The sequence below is a fragment of the Eptesicus fuscus genome, chromosome 5 (assembly GCF_027574615.1).
Source record: "Eptesicus fuscus isolate TK198812 chromosome 5, DD_ASM_mEF_20220401, whole genome shotgun sequence".
NCBI lineage: Eukaryota > Metazoa > Chordata > Mammalia > Chiroptera > Vespertilionidae > Eptesicus > Eptesicus fuscus.
In genome coordinates, this window is record NC_072477.1 from 92,560,245 (window position 1) to 92,580,787 (window position 20,543).

Below are 20,543 nucleotides of genomic sequence, written 5' to 3' on the forward strand. Positions count from 1 at the left end.
CAGCATTATTATAATAGCCAAGCTATGCAAATAACCTACATGTATTGACAGATGAATGGGTGAAGAAAACGTGGCATATGCACAAAATGGAATATTATTCAGCTTTAGTAAAGAGGGACGGCCCTGGCATGGCCGATCAGCTCAGTTGGTTAAAGCGTCATCCTGATACCCCAGGTGTGATCCCTGGTCAGGACACAAACAGGAATCAACTAATGAATGCATAAGTAAGAAACAACAAATCAATGTTTTTCTCCCTCCCTCCCTTTCTCTCTAAAATCAATAATAATAATAATAATAATAATAATAATAGGGGCGGGGGGTAAGAGAGCAACCAAAGGACTTGTATGCATGCATATAAGCATGACCCATGGACACAGACAGTAGGGGCGTGAGGGCATGTGCTGGGGGTGGGAATGGCCGGGAGAGATCAATGGGGGGAAAAGGAGACATACGTAATACTTTAAACAATAAAGAATTTTTTAAAAAAATAATAAGAATAAAGAGGGAAATCCTGCAATTGCCACAACATGGATGGACCTTGAGGACTTTATGCTAAGTGAGAAAAGCTAGTCACAAAAGGACAAATACTACTTATATGTGGAACCTAAGAGTCAAACTCATTGAAGCAAAGAGTGAAGTGGTGTTTGCCAGGGGCTGTGGGGAGGGGAAAATGGAGAGGTGTTAGTCCAAGGGTACAAAGTTTCAGTTATGCAAGAGGGATAGTTCTAGAGATCTACAATGCAGCCTAGTGCTGAAGATTTGCTGAGAGTAGATTTTACCTATTACCATAAACACAGAAATAATGATAAAGCATGTGAGGAAAATTCGAGAGATCTCCTCTCACATGGATGTTCATGGCCTTGATGGTAGTGATGAGTTTCACGGGTGTATACGTACTTATCCCCAAATCATAGAATTGAAAAAAAAAAATTCTAGTTCTTTTTTATTTTATTTTAATATATTTTATTGACTTTTTACAGAGAGGAAGGGAGAAGGATAGAGAGTTAGAAACATCGATGAGAGAGAAACATCAATCAGCTGCCTCCTGCACACCTCCTACTGGGGATGTGCCCGCAACCAAGGTACATGCCCTTGACCGGAATCGAACCTGGGACCCTTCAGTCTGCAGGCCGAAGCTCTATCCACTGAGCCAAACCAGCCAGGGCAAAAAATTCTAGTTCTTTAGGAAATTTAAAATTATACTAGACTGTGTGGCTCAGACATTGCAGTGTGTCATTTATTTCATGCTCTTCCTTTTTAAGGACCAGCTTCCAATATTTGGGACTGGACTCCCCCGAAATTAAATGCCGCTTTTAACAGCATGTTACTTGGAGAGCTGAACTTACACATTTTTATTCTTTCAGCAGCTTAGTGGAAGGAACAGTCCTGTGGACCAAAATATCCGAAACTACGCAGTTAAGAATGTGGGCCACGTTGCGGTTCAGTTTCTTACTGGGTGACCTTCGGTCCCGGAGCCCTTCAAGCTGAGGGGGAGGGGCCCCGCGCAGGCCGCGCCCCCTCGGGGCCGGGGCGGGGCCGCTCGCAGGAGCCAAGTAGAGGCGCGGCCCGGCCGCCTTCCCTCCAGCTGCTGCCATGGACGGGGCGCGCGCTGCCGCTCGCCTGCGCGTCGTGCTGGGCCACCTCGGCTGCCCCTCGGCCGGGGCCGTCGTATCCTTTGGGCTCCGCGGGGCTCGGGCTGGACGGGTGGTGGCCTCAAGGGCGATCGCGGACCTGCGCGTAGGCTCTTCCCCTTCCTCCGCGCCCGGGTCCCCGAGATGGGCACAGCCCTTCCGGGCGCCCGGCGCGAGTGGGCAGGAGGAGGGCGCATCGCCAGCCGCCTGTGCCGGCTGCAGGGGCGACGTGGCGTCACTCCAGCCTCCGGCCCCCTCGGGCCGCCGTCTCCCTCTTGTCACCAAGGGGGTCGTTTTCGGAGCTGCGCCGCGCGTGACCTCCGCGGCGGCCCGGGCACCTAGAAACGTCCCCGCGCAGTCGCCCGTGGGCGGGCGCAGGGCGGCCTGGAGGAGCCGGGCGGCGGCAGGGCCTCCGCGGGGCGCCCCACCCCCCCGCGCTGGGAAGGGAGCTCGCGCGTCTGTCGCGCCCTCAGCTGTTCTCGCCGAGCCCCGGGCTGCGACCCCGAGGCGTTCACTCCGTGTCCCGGAGCAGGACTGGGCGTCTGGGTCCGCCCCTGGATTCGGATCGGAATGAGTCCGGGAGGGAATGGGTGCGCAGCGGCGTGGGGTCCAGAAAGATGTCACTGCAGCAGGTGACACGTAAATCTAATCCCTTTATGGAGCTGTGCTTGCTGCTCAGATTAAGTGTTCTCTTTCGGGGCGCACTTTTGGAAGCTCCCTATAAACTCTGCCTGGGGTTGCTCCTGGAAACGACCCGATTCGCCTCTGTCGGGCTGTGTGTGGGACCCTGAAATCCCGTGACCAGACTAGCGGTGTCTTTCACTTTCACTATTGCTCTCCAGCTGAGTTCCAAGCAGCGACCTGTCAGAATCGCTGCACATTTAAAATCGCGTCCCTAGACTGATGAAGGGGAACCAGGGTGTTACATAATCTCGTTTTACAGGTGAGAAGTTTGAAGCTGGGCGAGATTAAAACACTGGGCCAAGGTCATTTAACTAAAGCCGTGTTTGTCAGTGTGGTCCTGGGACGTCAACACCACATGGAAGCTGGTTAGAAATGTAGATTTTCAAGCTCATCTCGGACCTAGGGAATCAAAATCCCTGAGGATGGGCCCACTTGCTGTTTCTGACACATGCTCAATCGAGAGAATCACTGCTGTATTGAGACTAGATATAATCAATTGAGGTTCCTCTCCGGTCTGTAGCTACTTTGAAATTTGATATTCTGATCTTGCTGTTTCTTGCTATAATAGTGTCAAGGTCAGAACTCAGTGTTTTCACATGTAATTCCTTTTTTTTTTCTTTTTTGGCACTGGAGTGTTGACCTTTGAACTGTCCTGGCAATCACATTTTTTTTCTGAGAATAGTTGACAAAGGTCATGAACTCTGCCACATGAAAAACAGACAGTAGCCAGTAATTCTGACTCCTGGCCTGCCTTTCTTTTGGACTATAACATTGTTCCAGTTATATAAGATGTCATTTAAAAATAACATGTTTACGAGAAGGGACATTCTGAAAATAACTCTTTAAACTAAAGATATGATTTTTAAAAATGAAGAAAAGAAACAGTAGATGCTAAATCAACAATCTGTGGTTACTGGAGAAAAAAATTAGAACGAATTACTAGTTCTTTAAGATATTTAAAATTATATTTGACTGTGTGGATCATACTGTTCTTGGAATCACTGCTTATTTTATAGGTTTTTTTTAAATGACCAGCCAAATTGTTTCTAATACTTTGGCCTGGACTCCAAGTAAATTAAATACCTCTTTTGACTGCACATGTTTCTCCTTACTTCTAGAATTGACCCTTTCATTTTTAAAAAAATATATTTTATTGATTTTTTTACAGAGAGGAAGGGAGAGGGATAGAGAGCCAGAAACATCGATGAGAGAGAAACACCGATCTGCCGCCTCCTGCACACCTCCCACTGGGGATGTGCCCGCAACCAAGGTACATGCCCTTGACCGGAATCGAACCTGGGACCTTTCAGTCAGCAGGCCGATGCTCTATCCACTGAGCCACACCAGTCAGGGCGACCCTTTAATTTTTATTCATTCAGTTTAGTGGAAGGAATAGTCATGTGGAATAAAATAGATGGAAGCTATGAAGTAAAGGTTGTGGGTCAAGTCTTGGCTCAGCCGTTTTCTGTTGGGTGACCTTGGACCAGCTGCTGAGCCCTCCAGCCGAGGTTTCCTGCTCTGAGTGGCAGGACTAATCTCAGAGCTTCCAGCCCCCTCCTCAGCGGCTGTGGGAATGAAATGAAGCGAGGAAGCAGCAGTATGTAACTGTCAGCGGTTCTCTACATAAGCAGTTTGCTTGATATCTGTTTGGGATCAGTCTTCCCATGTGAGAGCCAATCCAGTTTTTCTAGAAACTGTCGTTTCTAGAAAAGTCTGACTCCTACATTTTTATTTGCCTTAATTCACATCCTAGATAGCTCACCCCACTGCAGGGGCTGTTTCTTCTGCCAGTTTCCATCCTCAGTTCCAGTAAGTAGATCTAATTTTAATTTTTAACCATACAATGCATATAAAGGCTCTTCTAGTGGTAACTAGGATATAAAACCCAATATATCCTGTTGCCTGGTAACAATTCATTCTGCAAAGCCTCCATTTCCAGGACTTGTTCTAATTAGAACACTTGTGGAGATTTTTGAAAATCCTGACTTTAATTTTCTATTTGTATTTTAAAATTCAGAAAGGAAAAAAAATATCTGAAAGGGCGCAATCTGGTGTTTAAAATTCAGGCACGCTATATCTTATTTAAATTCACCTGTCATATGCTCATAGGATGTATCAGCTAACATCTTTAGTTTATCTCAAGTTGCCTTTAAAGAAAAAAACAAACATCTGATCTCCAGGAGTATTCTCACGAAGCCACAATTCCAACTAGAGGAATGGACTGGGTGATTTGAGTGTGTGTGTATGCTGTACATGTATGTGGATTTTGTTATTTTGATTTCTTTGGAGAATGCATGAACTAGACAATTAAAAATATAAAATCTGCCCTGGCCACAGTTGCTGAGTGGTCAGAGCATGCACACTGGAGGGTCTCGGGTTCGATTCCCAGTCCAGGACAAGTGAGTTGCAGGTCCCATCCCACCCCAGGTCCCCAGGTCGGGACTCATGTGGGAGGCAACCAATCAATCTCTCCTGCCCTCCCTCCTCCCTTCCATTCTTTCTAAAAATCAATGGGAAAAAATATCCTCACTCCTTGGGTGAAGATTAACTATATATAACCAGATTGTGCCCTTTCTGATATTTTTTCATATATATATATATATTCAGAAATATATATATAGCCAATCTGAAAAACTATACCTATTCATTACAAAACAAAATTTAAAATCAGATAAATAGAATCTTCAAAAATCATATATAATTTCATTACATAAAGGTGTAATCACTGTTAAAAATTTTTTGTATTTTTGCACTATTTTTATAAATAGTGTCTTAGCTTTATAAATTATAATCATATTTTATTATAATAAGCATTGTCCCTGCTATTATATGCTGCTTATTTTTAATGCCTGAGTCATATCCCATTGAATGGAGATGATATAATTCGTTAATTCTTTCATTTCTTTGTGACAGTAGTTAATGCTTTGGATTTAAAGCTTTACTTTTTTTTTTCATATTACTTCCTTAAAGTCTTTGAAATAGAAATGCTGGATGGAAGGGTATCAGCATTTCTTGGGTTCTTGATACATATTGTTAGGTTGTGATTTGTGATTATTTAAGATGTATTTTTCTCCTTTAGGTATACTCAGGATAATAATGTTCTAAGCCTAGAACAGAGAAAATTTTATGAAGAAAATGGGTTTCTTGTCATTAAAAATTTGGTATCTGATGCTGATATCGAACGCTTTAGGTATGTTAACTGTTTGTTATTTTACAGAAGTATATGTTTTATGCATGTGATGGGAATATAGTAAGATTAGCTTGTGCTCCTTTAGTGATTTGGCTCCTTAGGAAACTGGGCTCTGGAGCCAGACTGGCTGGCTTTAATATTAGCCCCACCACTTAACATTGTGTGTCCTGGGCTATTTGCTTACCCTTCCCATTGTCTCTGTCCCCACATCTGTAAAATGGAGATAATAATAGTACTTATGACCTAGAGTTGTTGTTAGGACTGAATAAGGTAAACATATTGAGAGAAGACTTGGAACAGGGCCTGAAGTGCTGCTAGTGCTACAGAAGTGTTTGCTGTTCTTCAGGTGTAACCAAACCACATGGATTTCTTCAAATGGCCTTCTAAGCTAAGGAGTATTTGCATTCTGGTAGTGAATTCCAGCCTCACAGTTAGGAGGCAGGGACTTCTGAGTTGGCCATTTTCTCCTCCTTTCCATCAGAATTATTCAACCTGGGGCTGGAGGCCAACTTAGTGCAGAGGGAATGCCCCCCACCCCAATCTGTGAGTTTTCCCCCGAACAGGGTCAGGCAGGTGCTTGGAGCCAGCAGTAAGGACATCATTTGCCAACTTAATTTTCTAGGAATGAGTTTGAAAGACTCTGCAGACAAGAGGTGAAACCACCTGGATTAATGTTAATGAAAGATGTGACCATTGCGAAGTCAGAATGCGCTCCAAGTGAAAGAGTGATTACCAAGGCCCAAGATTTCCAAGAAGATGAGGAACTCTTCAGATACTGCACTCTCCCTGAGGTTCAAGGCCTTGAATATTTGTTCCTCTAAGCTAATAGCCCATTTGCATGCTTGCCTCGGAAATCTGTTCTTTTCACTTTACTTAGCTCCTTTCCGCTGTGGTCCTAGAGCAGTGGTTCTCCATGGGAGGTGAGGGTATTTGCAATGTCTGGAGACATGCTTGGTCGTCACACATGGACACGGAGGGATGGTGTGCTACTGGCTTCTAAGGTGTAGAAGCCAGGATGATACTAATGGGGCTCTAAGATCCTGTAATGCACAAAATAACCCCCTCCCCGAGACAAATGATTATTCAGTCCCAACTGTCAGTAAAGCCCTGATTGAGAAACCTCACTGTGGAGTTTGCTAATTACCTTTGGTTGAGAAGGGAAGGAATTCTGTGTTAAAGAGAGAGTCTTTCTTACACTTGATACAAGCGTATCAAAGGGTGAAATTGCTGAAGCTATTCAGTGTAAAGCCATTTCTTTTTTTGTTTTGTTTTGTTTTATGAGTCTGGTCAGCAGAACTGTGAGTTTGATTTTAAATTTAAACTAGTTTTTAAAAGAATTATTATTCTTTAAGAGCAATTCATACTTATGAAAATATCCAAGTAGTCCAGAGGGGCATAAAATGAAAAGTGAAGTCTCCCACCCATAGCCTTCTTCACTGCTCAGCTGTCTTATGTACTCATCTGGAATTGTTTTGTGTATATGCAAGCATATTTGTATGCCCCCGCCTTGTAACATGGGAACATACTGGTTGTCACCTTGTTTTTTCCATTTCCGGGAGATCTTAGATATCTTTCCATTAGTATCTCTGGATCTACTTACATTTTTAAAACTACTGTGCATTATTCTATTGCACACATGTACCACAGTTCATGAACCATCCATTTAGAATGGTTTTAAAGGAGACATTACATACAGTACTTATTAGAAATTATAACCCAAGGGCTGTTAGAGAATTTGACTCATAAAGAAAGACTGTACAGGTCTGTGGTGTCCAGCCCCAGGCATTGGTGGCCGGAGGGGAAGTGGCCCTTCTGGACCATCCATTCATCTCAACCTCATGTTATGTGATGGACTTGGAAGCTCGGTGGGTGGTTCAGGGATGAAAAGCTCGAGATTGGAGGCCACGTGTGGTAAATGAAGCATTATCGGGATTTTCAGGTTTCCTACATTTCTGAAGTATAAACCATGTCTCTGGTGGTTCATGCAATAATTTTTAGAAGGTACGCAATATTTTAATAGCTATCTAGTTTAATGTGTATTGAAAACTAACCAGCACATCTAACCCATGATCTCGAGGATATTATTAATCAGGATAAGGCTAAGTTAAAAGGAGTTAAAGAATTATTAGCTAACTATATTGGGAAAGTATGGCAAAAATGGTGAGGATGGCTTTTGAATGACTGAGGATTAGAAAATACTGACCTCAGTGAAAAATAAACAGAAAAATGACAGGCTTTATAAAAAACAAGCATCAGGCCTGACTCCTCAGGCTTATTCCTCATACTCAAAATAATTCCAAATGAGCACGAAATTCGTGCACAGGTGGGGTCCCTAGGCCTGGCTGGCGATCAGGGCCGATCAGGTTCCCTACCTCTCTGCCTTCTCCTTCCCTTGCTGCCTGTGTCCTCCACCACCCACCCGCAGTCCCCCAGCCCAGCCCAGGCCCGGCCCTGATTGGGCGCAATCCGGACCTGCCAGCCAGGGGGGGTGACTGGGAGGCTGGCTGGCAGGCCCCGACCTAGATCAGGGCCTATTGGGCCAGCGGGAGGGGCCAACCACCACCGCGGTGGGCAGGCGGTGGGCCGATCGGGCATGCCAGCTGGAGGGGAGGGACAGGGGAAGGGACCCGGGAGGTTGGATGCCGGCCACGAGGAGGGAGCTGGCCCTCGGCCCCCCTGGGAGAGGGCCATGTCCACCGCCACCCACCCCTGGTTCCCCATCCCAGCCTGGGGGCTCAGCCCCAATTGGGTGATTGGGGCCTGCCGGCTGGGAGTAGGGACTGGGAGGTTGGCTGGCAAGCCCCATTGGCGATCGGGGCCTGTGGCCGGGGGCAGCTCCTGCATTGAGCATCTTCCCCCTGGTGGTCAGTGCATGTAATAGCAACTAGTTGTTCCATTGTAAAGGTTGCTTAGGCTTTTATATATATAGATTCCTTATACACAAGATACCAAATAGCGAGAAAGCAGTAAAATGTGCTTCATTTTTTGGAGTCAGACAGAATTGGAGTTTGAATATCAACTTTTTCATGTAGCTGACTCTGCCACCTTGAGCAATTTATCAGCCTCAGGCTTATTCATGTGGGATATTTGTTTTAAAGGATTATTATTTAGCAGGGACATTAATTTTCAGGGATTACTGTGAGGCTTAATTGGGCTGATTTCATAAAGCCCCTGGCAAGTAGTAGGCATTCAATGTTGAGTCCTTTCTGTACTTCACACTTCCCCAGGAGGGTTAGGTGCCGAAGGCAACACCCCAGCTGCTGGAGCCTGTGACTAATTCAGCCCTCCCTGTCACATGCTCTCATTGCGGCTTATTCTTCATAGCATGTGTCTCAACCACAACTGCCCATGCCATCATTTGTTTAACATCTTTCTTCCCACCAGACTATAATATAAACTCTGTGGGGCAGCTCACTGTTGTGTCCCGTTTCCTGTCACTCTGCCTGGTTCACAGACCTCAGTAAAGAGCTGAGTGAATGGTCACACTGACGGTGAGGGTCCTCTGAGCTGCTGCTCTCCTTTCCTTTGCGCTCCTCGTGACAGCTGCATGTGGGTTGGGTCCTGTCGTGGTGCCTACCATGAACAGTCTCCATGAAGGAGGAGGAAGCTAGCTTCTCCCTGGGCAACTGTCGTCAGCTCTGATTGAAAGAAGTGTATACCTGTCCTTCCTAGTTGGTCTCTCCTAGAAGCTTCTATCTCTCTTGTAGAAAAAGTGGTTAAGTTTCCAATAGGCTCTGAAAAGCCTGTTAATTCAGAGTGTTAGAAATTTCCAGTGCTTTCCAAGTGCTCACTTTTTCAGCCTTTGTTTGCAACGTTGTGAGATTGGCTTTTTTAAACTATTTGTCATCTTGGTTCTCATAAAGATAGTTGTACTTTGTGCCACTTGCTTGTGCATCTGATTTCTCATGACCTCTCCTCCCTCCCCCCACCTTTCCTTTAGATTCTGAAATATGTGGAGTGCTTCACGGGACCCAACATTATGGCCATGCATACCATGCTGATAAACAAACCTCCCGATTCTGGTAAAGGGCTCTTATTTGTTCAGGGGAAGGAAAACATGTTTTATTAAATACATAAGGTTGATGTTCTGACTATAGCCATGTCTGTAAGTGCTACACTTTGCGTAAGTGAGTATGTGTACTGTTAAAAGAGAGACAGCAGACCTACAATGGAATCCCTTGTGCTCGCCCACATCAGCACGCTGAGCCTTAATACCTAACCACATTGCATTTCAGTTCCTCCCAGGAATGAAATCTTAACTGGTCAATCTGGATTTTCCTGGTCAGCACTAGTGAGGTCATCTGCCCAATAGTCCCCCTGCCCCTCCCCTAAGAACAGTCCTCTTCTCTAGTAACTTCCTTCTCCCTCCACCATCTGCCTACCAAAGCCTTCCATTTGGTACAGCTCCTCCGAGCTCCTTCTATCTGCTGCATTGAATGCTGCTCAATTCCTAAGTCATTCAATACAGCCAATTCGATCTTTAAATTTACCCACTTGAGTTTTGTTTTTTTACAGTACTTTAATTCAAAATAGCTTATATCATAACAACATTTAGTATAATAGTGATTTCATATATTAACTGTAGGGTTATTACTGCTGGATTTTCAGATGATAGGATTCTTAAAAATTCAGGTTAATAAACAACTGTTTATATCGCATAAGCTCCTATTATTCAACATCTCTAAGCTTTATCAACCATCCTCACCTGTGATAGTGTGAATTCTGCCTTTATTATTATTCTATTATTATTATTATGAACAAAATTTAAACTATTTTTATAAATCACATACTACAGTTGTTCTTAAAATTTATTGTGCGTTCTAAAATATAGCTTCTAAAACCTTACTTCCTGAGAAACTAATTTGGATGGTAGTACTCAGGAATCTGCATTTTATTTACCGTCCCCTGATATTCTTATGCAGATGGCTGTTGGGCCACGCTGAGAAATGTTGCTATACCAGCGGTAGTAAATTGGCCATCAGAGATCTTTTCATCTTTTCTACTTTTTCTTCCTCGAGGGCCGGGAGAGGCTTATGTGACAGGCCTGTAGCTCAACATCACCAAGTCTCTCCTCCCTGGATGTCTTGCACATTGACCGGGGAGATCAGGGGGCCCGGGGAATCTGAGTCAGAGAGCAAAACCAGGGCGAAATGTAAATGTAAATGTGGCGTGGCATCTCTGACTCTGCAGTGATTATATATCAAATGCTTCTAGTTTGGTGAGGAAACCTCTTAGGGGCTTTTTTATTTGGTTAGCTAATTAAAAAATGTTTGCAGACTATCAGGGGACCTCAAAGTTGACCATTCTCTTCAATGTAATTAATTAAACTTTGTTTTTTAACACTAGGCCCTGTGCCCAAACCAGAGTTAGAAAGGAATAAAGCACAATAGAGATGATGACATACGTATGACTTGCTAGAAAATAGCGTATGTGAGTACTCGGCCGCCCGAAACCCAGAAAAAAGTGGAGGATCCGGAGTCCCTGTGTTGATTTGATATTCCAATTTGGTGCTTATCGCCTGAGGCAGATTTTCTAGAATCTAGAACATTGTTTCATTTCTTTGGTTTTTGCAGGGATTGGTCATTATTCTGGTTTTTCGGGCAGAAGAGAAGAATTCTGAGCGTCTTTTAACAGCTGGTTCCCTTTCAGGCAAGAAGACATCCCGCCATCCCCTGCACCAGGACCTGCACTACTTCCCGTTCAGGCCCAGCAATAGCATTGTTTGCGCCTGGACGGCCATGGAGCACATTGACCGGAACAACGGCTGTCTGGTGGTGCTCCCAGGCACACACAAAGGCACCCTGAAGCCGCACGATTATCCCCAGTGGGAGGTACGTCCGCTTAGCAGCTGAGTCTCGATCAGAATCTTTCGTTGTTTTGATTTCCCATCAGTCCACATCAAGAGCTTTACCCATGAGATGGCATTTCCTTTCACAGCCAAACATTGGTCTAGGATTTGGAATCCTACTCAGGGAAAATTCAAGGATGTTAGATAAAGTACTCATTTTTGCACTTTCAACAAGGGTGTGAAAGCCAATCAACATGGGGAACTTTGGTAGGTGCCGTAGGATCCGAGATTATGGAGCCTAATTTGCAAAGGTAAGACATACACATTGCACGACCAGATGCACGTGCCAAGTGCCAAGTAATTCTTACAGTGATGGGTGGCTCTTGGAGTGAGAAAGAGGGAGGGCTCATCATCCAGCTGGAGAGACCAGCAGAAGCTCTGGGGAGGAGGGAGCAGTATTCCACTGCACGGCTGTCCCACGGTTGACTGGTTCAACTGTTGATGCTGAAGGACAGTTAAATGCTTTTGACCTCAGAAGTGATGAGACCAATCTGGTTCTTCAAGACCAGTTATCTTGGGGTGCGGCACAGGATGTATTGAAGATGTAGGAGTCCAGAGGCAGGGAAACCAGAGAGACTTTGTGCTTTAGGTGTAAGGCAGTACATCTTGCAGCCCCATAATGATGGTCAGAATGGGAAGAGCACCTGTTATTAAGGCAGGAAGAATGAATGTGGTCCTGTAGGAAGTAAAGAGAATATAGCTTTAAAGACTTCGGTCTCAGTGAGACTTTGGTGCGCTGATGATTAGTGCTAAGTAAAAAAAAAAAAAAAAAAGAGTCTGGATTTTGACATGAAATGTGAAATTGTGAGATTTGTCAATTAAGGTGAGGTTTAGGGAAGGTTTGGTGCAAGCAAAGGGGAGTGCTTTTGGAGAGCCGCAGGGCCTTGCTGAGTCCCTGGAAGGCCGGCTAGGCCTGATGGGCTGGAAAGTGGGCGTTGTAGCTCGGTGGGAAGAATGGGTTGGGGCACCTGGTGTGGGCAGTTGAACCCCGACTATGTCTGGTCTCTTCCATCCTCTGCTCAGATTTGAATCCGAGTGGCCGAAATGGGAGGTCAGTTTGGCTCAGCTTGGGGCATATCCACCCTGGCCAGGAGAGAAGTGCACTGGATCAGGGTCCCTCACAGAGTTCAGCCTTAGGAGGGGAGATGGGATGCTGCCTCTACCCTGGAACAGCAGCCCCCACCCCCTCACAAAGGCCTGTAAACTTTAAATCACTTCTCACTGTAGTTTTTAATAAAGACATAACCTTCCCCTAAAGCAATAGCTAACTTTGGAAACAGTTATAAACAAACACAGTGTTATAATTTGTAATTCTTCTTTCTTTACTCTGGACGAGACATGAGCTCAGAAAAATTGAACATTTTCTCTCGCCTAGTTTTGGAGAATAGTTTCTCAGAGATACTCCTGAATCCTAGGAGAATGATTTATGCAAAGTTTCCGGTGAGGAGACTATCATGCTGAGAAAGAATGGTCATGGGTTCGGGCTGGAAAGTTCTCCTGCATTAACTGAAAAATGCAAAGCTGACCTAGAGCTTCATTTATTATTCAGTAACAAAGGGTAGGAGGAAATTCCAAAGTTTTTATTTGGTAAAAAAAAAAAATCTGTGATTTTAATATCAACAGGTGACTTTAAAAAACCAGACATCTGACAAGCTTTTGTATAGTTACATTTTTTAAAAGAATCTAACTTATTTATCTCCACTTGGAAGAACTTAGAGTACCTTTGCTTTACCTGATGATCTATAAAGTTTGTAATTACTGGCTTCCTCAAATACAGACTTGGCTCTCTTTTGTGATCTAGGGGGGAGTTAACATAATGTTCCACGGGATCCAGGACTATGATGAAAACAATGCCCGGGTTCACCTTGTGATGGAGAAGGGAGACACCGTTTTCTTTCATCCTTTGCTCATCCATGGATCTGGTCAGAACAGAACTCAAGGATTCCGGAAGGTATGCATTAACATAACAGCACTTTTCAAAGATGAATGCTCAAACACAAAAATGCCAAGATATATTGAAATTTAAAAGATTTGACACTTTTGCCGTGGCTGGTAGCTCAGTGGTTAGAGCATTGGCCTGTGCACCAGAGGGTCACGGGTTCCATTCCCAGTCAAGGGCAGGTACCTGGGTTGCAAGTTTGATCCCTGGCCCTGTTTGGGGCATGTGTGGGAGGCAACCAATCCATGTGTCTCTCTCAACAACGATGTGTGTGTGTGTGTGTGTCTCTCTCTCTCTCCATCTCTCTCTATCTCTCTCTCTCTCTCTGTCCTCTCACCCCTCTCTCCCCTTCACTCTCTCTCAAAAAAAAAAAAAGAAAAGAAAAGAAATCACTGGAAAAAATATCCTTGAGTGAGGATTAACAACAACAACAAAAAAGATTTGTGACTTTTAACTAAACTAGCCTTTAGTCCAATTTAATTGCCAGGAAATATATTTCATGCTTTTTTTGCTCAGATCAGTAAGAAGCCAGGCGACCTCAGGATCCCGTTCATGATTTGCTTCAGAGCCAGAGGTTTCTTGGGATCTGACAGCCTGTGCTGTGGAGGCAAAAACCGTTGCTGACATACTAAAATAATAAAGTTTTGAGTGTGGTATATAGCTCATAGTAACCATATAACAGAAAAGTTTATGGTATCATTGCTATTGAGAAAAATACTATTGATCCAAAAAAAAGTTTCTGAATTGGCTGTCCAGAAATCAGATTTAGCAGGCAGTCATTGTTTTCACCCCTCAGTGTTAGAGAATTTTTAAAAAATATATATATATTTTTATTGATTTCAGAGAGGAAGGGAGAGGGAGAGATAGAAACATCAATGAGAGAGAGAATCATTGATTGGCTGGGGATCGAGCCTGCAACCCAGACATGTGCCCTTGACAGGAATCGAACCTGGGACCCTTTAGTCCGCAGGCTGACGCTCTATCCAGTGAGCCAAACCAGCCAGGACTTAGAGACTTTAAACTTAATGATTTCATTGCTTACATTAAAACTTGACAAATTTCTCATAAATTCGCAATTTCTCATTTCTCTAAAATTCAGCACATCTGGCAGTACTGTAGTGTGGACTCACATGTCCCCCTTGACAACATGACTGTCAGTACTAAATATCGGGGGCTTCTTTGGGCTGAGTGAGGCTGTTCGCTTGTTACGCCAACCCCAGTTGTCTCCCTGAGGCAAAGGGTTCGTTGCCAGGCTTCATCTTTCATTCATTCATATTTCCACCGGGCTCAGCAGGGCCAGGATGAGGGTGAGGGGAGAAGGCGCTCTCTTCAGGGGCAAAATGTAAGGGGCAGCGACTAAAAAAAACTAAAGAATCCAGTTAAATAATATTGGTTACTATAATATTTTGAAAAATCAAAATCACTGCAAAAAAAATCCATGATGAGCACAGAGCCAACATTTTGAATCTGAGTGGCTGCACTGGGAGGTTCTTCACCAGATCAGGCTGTTCCCTAGCACAGACCTCAGCGCTGCCAAGCGGGGTATAGGCACCACAGTACAAAACATGACGAGTTTCATATGCTGACTTAGCAACTTCTCAATATTTTTTTTCAACTACTTTAATGTTTGGAAAAACACTAACCTTTAAAAAATACATAAAAACATGTATAAAGGATGCACATTCCCCCCCCCCTTTTTTTTTTAAAATGTATTTTATTGATTTCAGAAAGGAAGGGAGAGGGAGAGAGAGACAGAAACATCAATGATGAGAGAGAATCATCGATCGGCTGCCTCCTGCACAGCCCCTACTGGGGATCCAGCCCACAACCCAGGCATGTGCCCCTGGCCGGAATCGAACCCGGAACCCTTCAGTCCACAGGCCAACGCTCTATCCACCGAGCCAAACCCGCCAGGGCACATTTCCCCTTTTGCCTCAGGGTCCAGTGTGGCTCAGCATGGCACTGGGACTCACATGGGACATGGAGTTTGTGACCACACGGCCTAGAAATGCGATGTTTGGGGCAAAGTAGGAAGTCCTTCTGACAGGTGTGGTCGCCTTAAGATGACTAACCTGTGGCTGGGAAGGGGAGTTTTAGGTGGTGCCTTGCAGCAGATCTGTTTATAACTGTTTATAACTTTTTCAAGAATGGGAAGGGCCAAGTAACTTCCGTGTTGCCTTCATAAGGGAACAAGACAGGTATCTTATGCTGTCAGACTTCCAATGTCCTTTGGATTTGAGAGGGGGGTGTATTATTTTCCTTTGTAAGGTGTCGCACCCGCCCCCCTCCCCCCCCACCCCGTAATCTGTGGCCATTGAAATAACAAGCCATCACAAACTTCATTGAGTAACTTTTGTGACTAAGATGATGACAAACCCTGGAATACATTCCCTGTTAGCATTTGGGGATATCTACTCCTTAGAAAAAGCAAACGTTAGGAAGTTAAAGAGCTCTGATTTAATGGAATTGTATTCCTTGCCCTATAAATGCCTTTTGAAAATAAATACCACAGCTAGTTAAAAATCTCTTGCAATTTCTCAAGCAGCCTTTAGCTGGGAGGAGAAAAAACGACTGAGCCACGAAGAGACTGAAGTAAGGCACCATGGGACAGCTTTCAGTCTAGAAATCAAATGCTGAGTGAAGTAACTGACTTTCTAAAAGAAACCTTGCTTGGTTGCTGGTGTTGATGGGATTTCACCCCTTAATATTAATTGGTTCACTTTGCCCAGGCAATTTCCTGCCATTTTGCCAGTGCCAACTGCCACTACATCGATGTGAAGGGCACCAGCCAAGAAAACATTGAGAACGAAATTGTGTCGTTAGCAGAAAAATTGTATGGAGTGAAAGAAGGTGTCTCCCTGAAGGTATGTGTATGAAATGACAAGAGGAAGATCTCGGTTTTTGTCTTTGCTTCAGATGCTCACAAATCCTTCGTGTTGATTAATGTGAGGTTGTGAAGTGCTTGTGGTGAGAGCTCTTTGCTGAAACGTGGCTGAGGCCCACGGAGAATGCCCATGGGGTTTCAGTTTGTACTGCTTCCCCGGTGTGGGGAGCTGATGGCGGGCTGGCTTCTCTGTGAATTTGGGCTGTCCTGGCGTATGCAGGCTGCCTTGTTCCAGGACAGTCAGATAGGATAGAAAATAAATATATTTAGAGGACAGGAAATGAAGGACAACTGGCTACCTCCTGAATGCACACAAGGAGGGTAAAGGTTTGGACTAGCAATCATAGTCCTCCTTTATTTGTAGGAATAGAAATTTATACATTTGGAAATCCAATAAGACTCCTAGGAAGCAATTCTTAGGCAAGTGTTTGTTTGCATGTACAGAGATAGATCGCGAATGCTTATCAATAAGAGGTGTGAGATACTTCGTATGCTTTCCTAATTCATACACATCACTTGTAAATTATTTGCTTTTAATTAGTGGACATTCAGTGCTGATGAGGATCAATAGAAAAATGATCAGTCAAGGCAAATAGGCATATTTGCTTTGTAGACTATGTACATTTTAGCCTGGGAGCCAAGAAGCTGATCTGTTTTTAAACTTACATTAGGTAGTCACAAATGCATGCATTTCCTCTGGGGTGACATGACCCTCGCACAGACAGAGCCTTCCGGTTCTGTGAAGAGCGCTGAACGGGAATCATTTTCTGAACACCTTCCCACCTCAAGAATCCTACTTCGCCCTTTACTCCTTCCTCCCCTTAGAATCTATGAATGTACCCCATCCCTGAAAATGCTCTGATCTCACATTTGCACATTCTAGAAAGTATCGTCCTTCTCCCTTTGTCCAGTTTGTAAAATGGCTTACAAAGGCAACGTAGTTTGTCAACGTAGTTGTGGTTTCCGTCCAACACCCTGAATTTTAAGGCAGGAAAAAAAGTATGCATTCAGTTTGAGGTTTGTCATTATTGCACTAAATGAACTACCTCCTGTATTTATTTTAGTTACCTTCTAAGTTACAGTTTATCAACTTTACTTACAATAGCAATACAAAATTTTGCTCTGTAGTTCTTTTAAGGTACAAACAAAAGCATTTCCATACTCTTTTTCTTATTTTCTTCACCAAAATCCAATGCAGCAGTCATTAGAGCTGCATGCTCCAAATGAGAAAATAGCCCCAGAGGTGGGCCTGTTATGTGACACCAGCTAGACTTCAGAGTCAGGTCGAACTCCAAAATTGTTCTTCTCTCTATACCTTGCTGGTTGCTCAAAAATAAACAAGGAATAAGAAATAAATTTAAAAGTCTGAATTGTTTTATGAAGAACAAAGAAAAAGCAAATAAACCAGTAACCTATAGCATCATTGGCATGATTATAACCTAATCAGGAGTAGATGACTCAAAATGAGTCAGGCAAATCACCTAACGCAGTGGTCGGCAAACTGCGGCTCGCGAGCCACATGCGGCTCTTTGGCCCCTTGAGTGTGGCTCTTCCACAAAATACCATGTTCCCTAATTAAGTTAATAACAATGTACCTACCTATATAGTTTAAGTTTAAAAAATTTGACTCTCAAAAGAAATTTCAGTCGTTGTACTGTTGATATTTGGCTCTGTGGACTAATGAGTTTGCCGACCACTGACCTAACGGAAGGCAGAAAGATGGGTAGTGAACTGTTTGTACTGTGACTGAGCATAATAATCAGCCGGCTGCGGACCTGTGATCAACAAGAGGACCCAGTACAACAGGGCTGACAGCGTGGGGATTCCCTGCCTTAGATTGTTTAACATGATATTAGATGTTGGCAAGTAAATCGGAGTCTCAGAATATGGTTTATCTTCTAACTGATCTGACTATTTTGGAGGCTTCCACGTCCCATCCCTTCTACCCCCCATTTAACCAGTTGTAGATGCTAGAAATTTACTTCCTTTAATGGTGAAGAGACAAACTGAACTCCTTTTGTTTGGCATTATTTCCAGGATGTTTGGAGATTTCGAGGACGGCTTGTGAAAGGACAAAGAGTCAACCTTTGAAACAGCTCTTTGCTATAACTCTTTTAAAGAAATCAAAATGAAATGAGGTTTCTAAGGAAAATATTTTCTTAATGAGATGACACAATCTTTTCTATCACTTGTTAACAAATCAAAATGCTTATATTAGGTACCTAATCGCATGTGGGCAATTTTGCAGTGCAGTGGTGTTGCTTTCATGAATGTAAAAACAGTAAAAGTGAAATAATATTCGTTTTAAGGAAAATGAAGATATGGTTGCCATCAAATAAAGGTAATTCTGTATAATTTAAGTGTGTTAAATCTGTTTGTTTATTTTTTCATTCACTTCGCTCTTTTAAAAAAATTATTTATTAAATTGATTGGGGCCAATTAGCTCTTTACCCAAACAGAAATAAATGCTTTGAAACTCAGGTTGTTATATCCCTCTCCTGGAAAACACACCACCTACTTACTTCATGTCACGAGAGACTTCTTTTCAAATATAGGACAGTGTACAGCGCAGGCACGCTGATTGACGGGCGTGAGAAGGGCATCATGGAGGCGGATGCTTATGCTCTGACGCAGGGTGCCTTCCCTGAATCCACCCACCACCCTCCCTAGGAAAGCGGACTGTCCAAGTCCTTCCAAAGGAGGAAGACAAGGGTAACATCTGCTATTCCTTATTGGGCAGGGCAGCCGAAACCCTTCAGTATTTATGAATGAAACCTAACCTCTTCCAAGGTACAGGGAAAGTTTTAGATACTTTTGGTGCGGCAATTGAATGAGCAAGAACTGGAGGAATTTATCCTAACAGAGCATCGTCTTTCTATACCAGCTGAGGGCAGCAAGGAGACATAGTCTCTCTTTTTCTTTCTTTTTTTTTTTTTTTTTCAGTTTAGTAAGAAAGAAATAGAGTCCTTTTCTTGTCATTCTGCTGAACACAGTTTTCCTAAATCTAGCTTCATCGTGTGTGGGATTTTTTTGTCGGTTTCCCTTGTAAGGACATACAGTTGAAGCTCAGTTCCACCTGCAAACTGGGGAGAACAAGAGTATCACTGAGGGGGACTAAGGAAATGGGGTTATGGAATAATTGAAAATAAAATGTACATAAGGAATGCCCGTGTGAACAGCAAGTATGGAGCCCTGTCCAACATTCCTTGGGCCTTTTGTCTGTGGAACAGAAAGAGCTGACCTTGAAGATTGCTGAGATTCGTCAGACCTTGGCCTTGAGACCCCAGACTGAGTCTCCTGGGGCTCATCTGTCCCCAGAAAAATGAAGGGAAGGCCCTTCCTTCCTGGGGAGCAGCTAGAGCAGAGCCCTCGGTCCCCGCCATCCAGCCTCCACCCCTGGGGCGCTGTGCCAGCACGGGCCTGGGCCCTCTCCTGGAGCCTGAGCTGACCAAGACCCGCTTGCTTCCTCTGCAGTCTCCTGCCTTTTGACCTAAGACACTGAACCACGGCCCCTTTCCTGAGCGCCCCAGCTTTGGGAGTGGCACCGGGGACCTGGGGTGGCTGGTGCACCAGCCTTACCCTCCATCGCTTGGAAGTTGACCTGTCAGGGCTCTGAAGAGCATCCCGGTCAGGGTGGCCCCGAGCCGCTCTCCCGAGGATGACACTTGAGGGTGCGAGGCCCACACCCAAGGCGTCACTGCTCTAGAAGAGGATGACAGCTTCGCAGTTGCAGCCCGCTGAGGAACTAAAGACTTGACCCAGGTGCTGACTTAGACACAAGTCACCGAGGCCAGGTCCAGCACAAACCCCAATCGCATCAGGCCATTGTCCCCAGGTCAGCCTCCCAAGATGCCGCTGAGGCAGGTTGTACGGCTGCCCACAGATCCCTGGCGAACAGCGGAAGAGGCTAAGCTTCTGGATTCTGCTGTTGCCTTCAGATGGGGAGGCCTGAGTGCTCTCCCTCTCGGGATGGGTGGAGGTGCCTTAGCTTTACCCTAGATCAGTGGTTCCCAACCTTTCTAATGCCGCGACCCTTTAATACAGTCCCTCGTGTTGTGGTGACCCCCAGCCATAAAATTATTTTCGTTGCTACTTCATAACTGTGATTTTGCTACTGTTATGAATCGTAATGTAAATATCCGTGTTTTCCGATGGTCTTCGGCTCTACAGCAAGACTTAAGTGAAAAGCCTATTTGAGTTGGGCATGCCTGTGTGAGTTGAGTGCACCTGTGGACTGGCTAGGACCTTGGGTGTAGGAACCAGCTTGAGCGCATGGGACCTAATCAGCAAGGAGACCGGGCCAGTCCATGACATCTAAGAGAGTTGGACTGCAGGCCGGCTGGCCAGGGACACAAGGGCTTTAGGGA

The 20,543-nt window shown here is 44.5% G+C and overlaps 1 protein-coding gene across 1 annotated transcript; it reads left to right on the plus strand.

Annotated features, from left to right (window-relative positions):
• Nucleotides 1-1,543: 1,543 nt before the first annotated feature.
• Nucleotides 1,544-18,536, plus strand: PHYH (phytanoyl-CoA 2-hydroxylase). The gene is made up of 9 exons (XM_008150429.3): nt 1,544-1,668; nt 4,069-4,124; nt 5,395-5,505; nt 6,128-6,296; nt 9,446-9,527; nt 11,155-11,336; nt 13,155-13,304; nt 16,022-16,156; nt 18,214-18,536. The coding sequence occupies exons 1-9, from the start codon at nt 1,594-1,596 to the stop codon at nt 18,265-18,267; spliced, it is 1,014 nt and encodes a 337-aa protein (XP_008148651.2). The 5' UTR covers nt 1,544-1,593; the 3' UTR covers nt 18,268-18,536.
• Nucleotides 18,537-20,543: the final 2,007 nt, after the last annotated feature.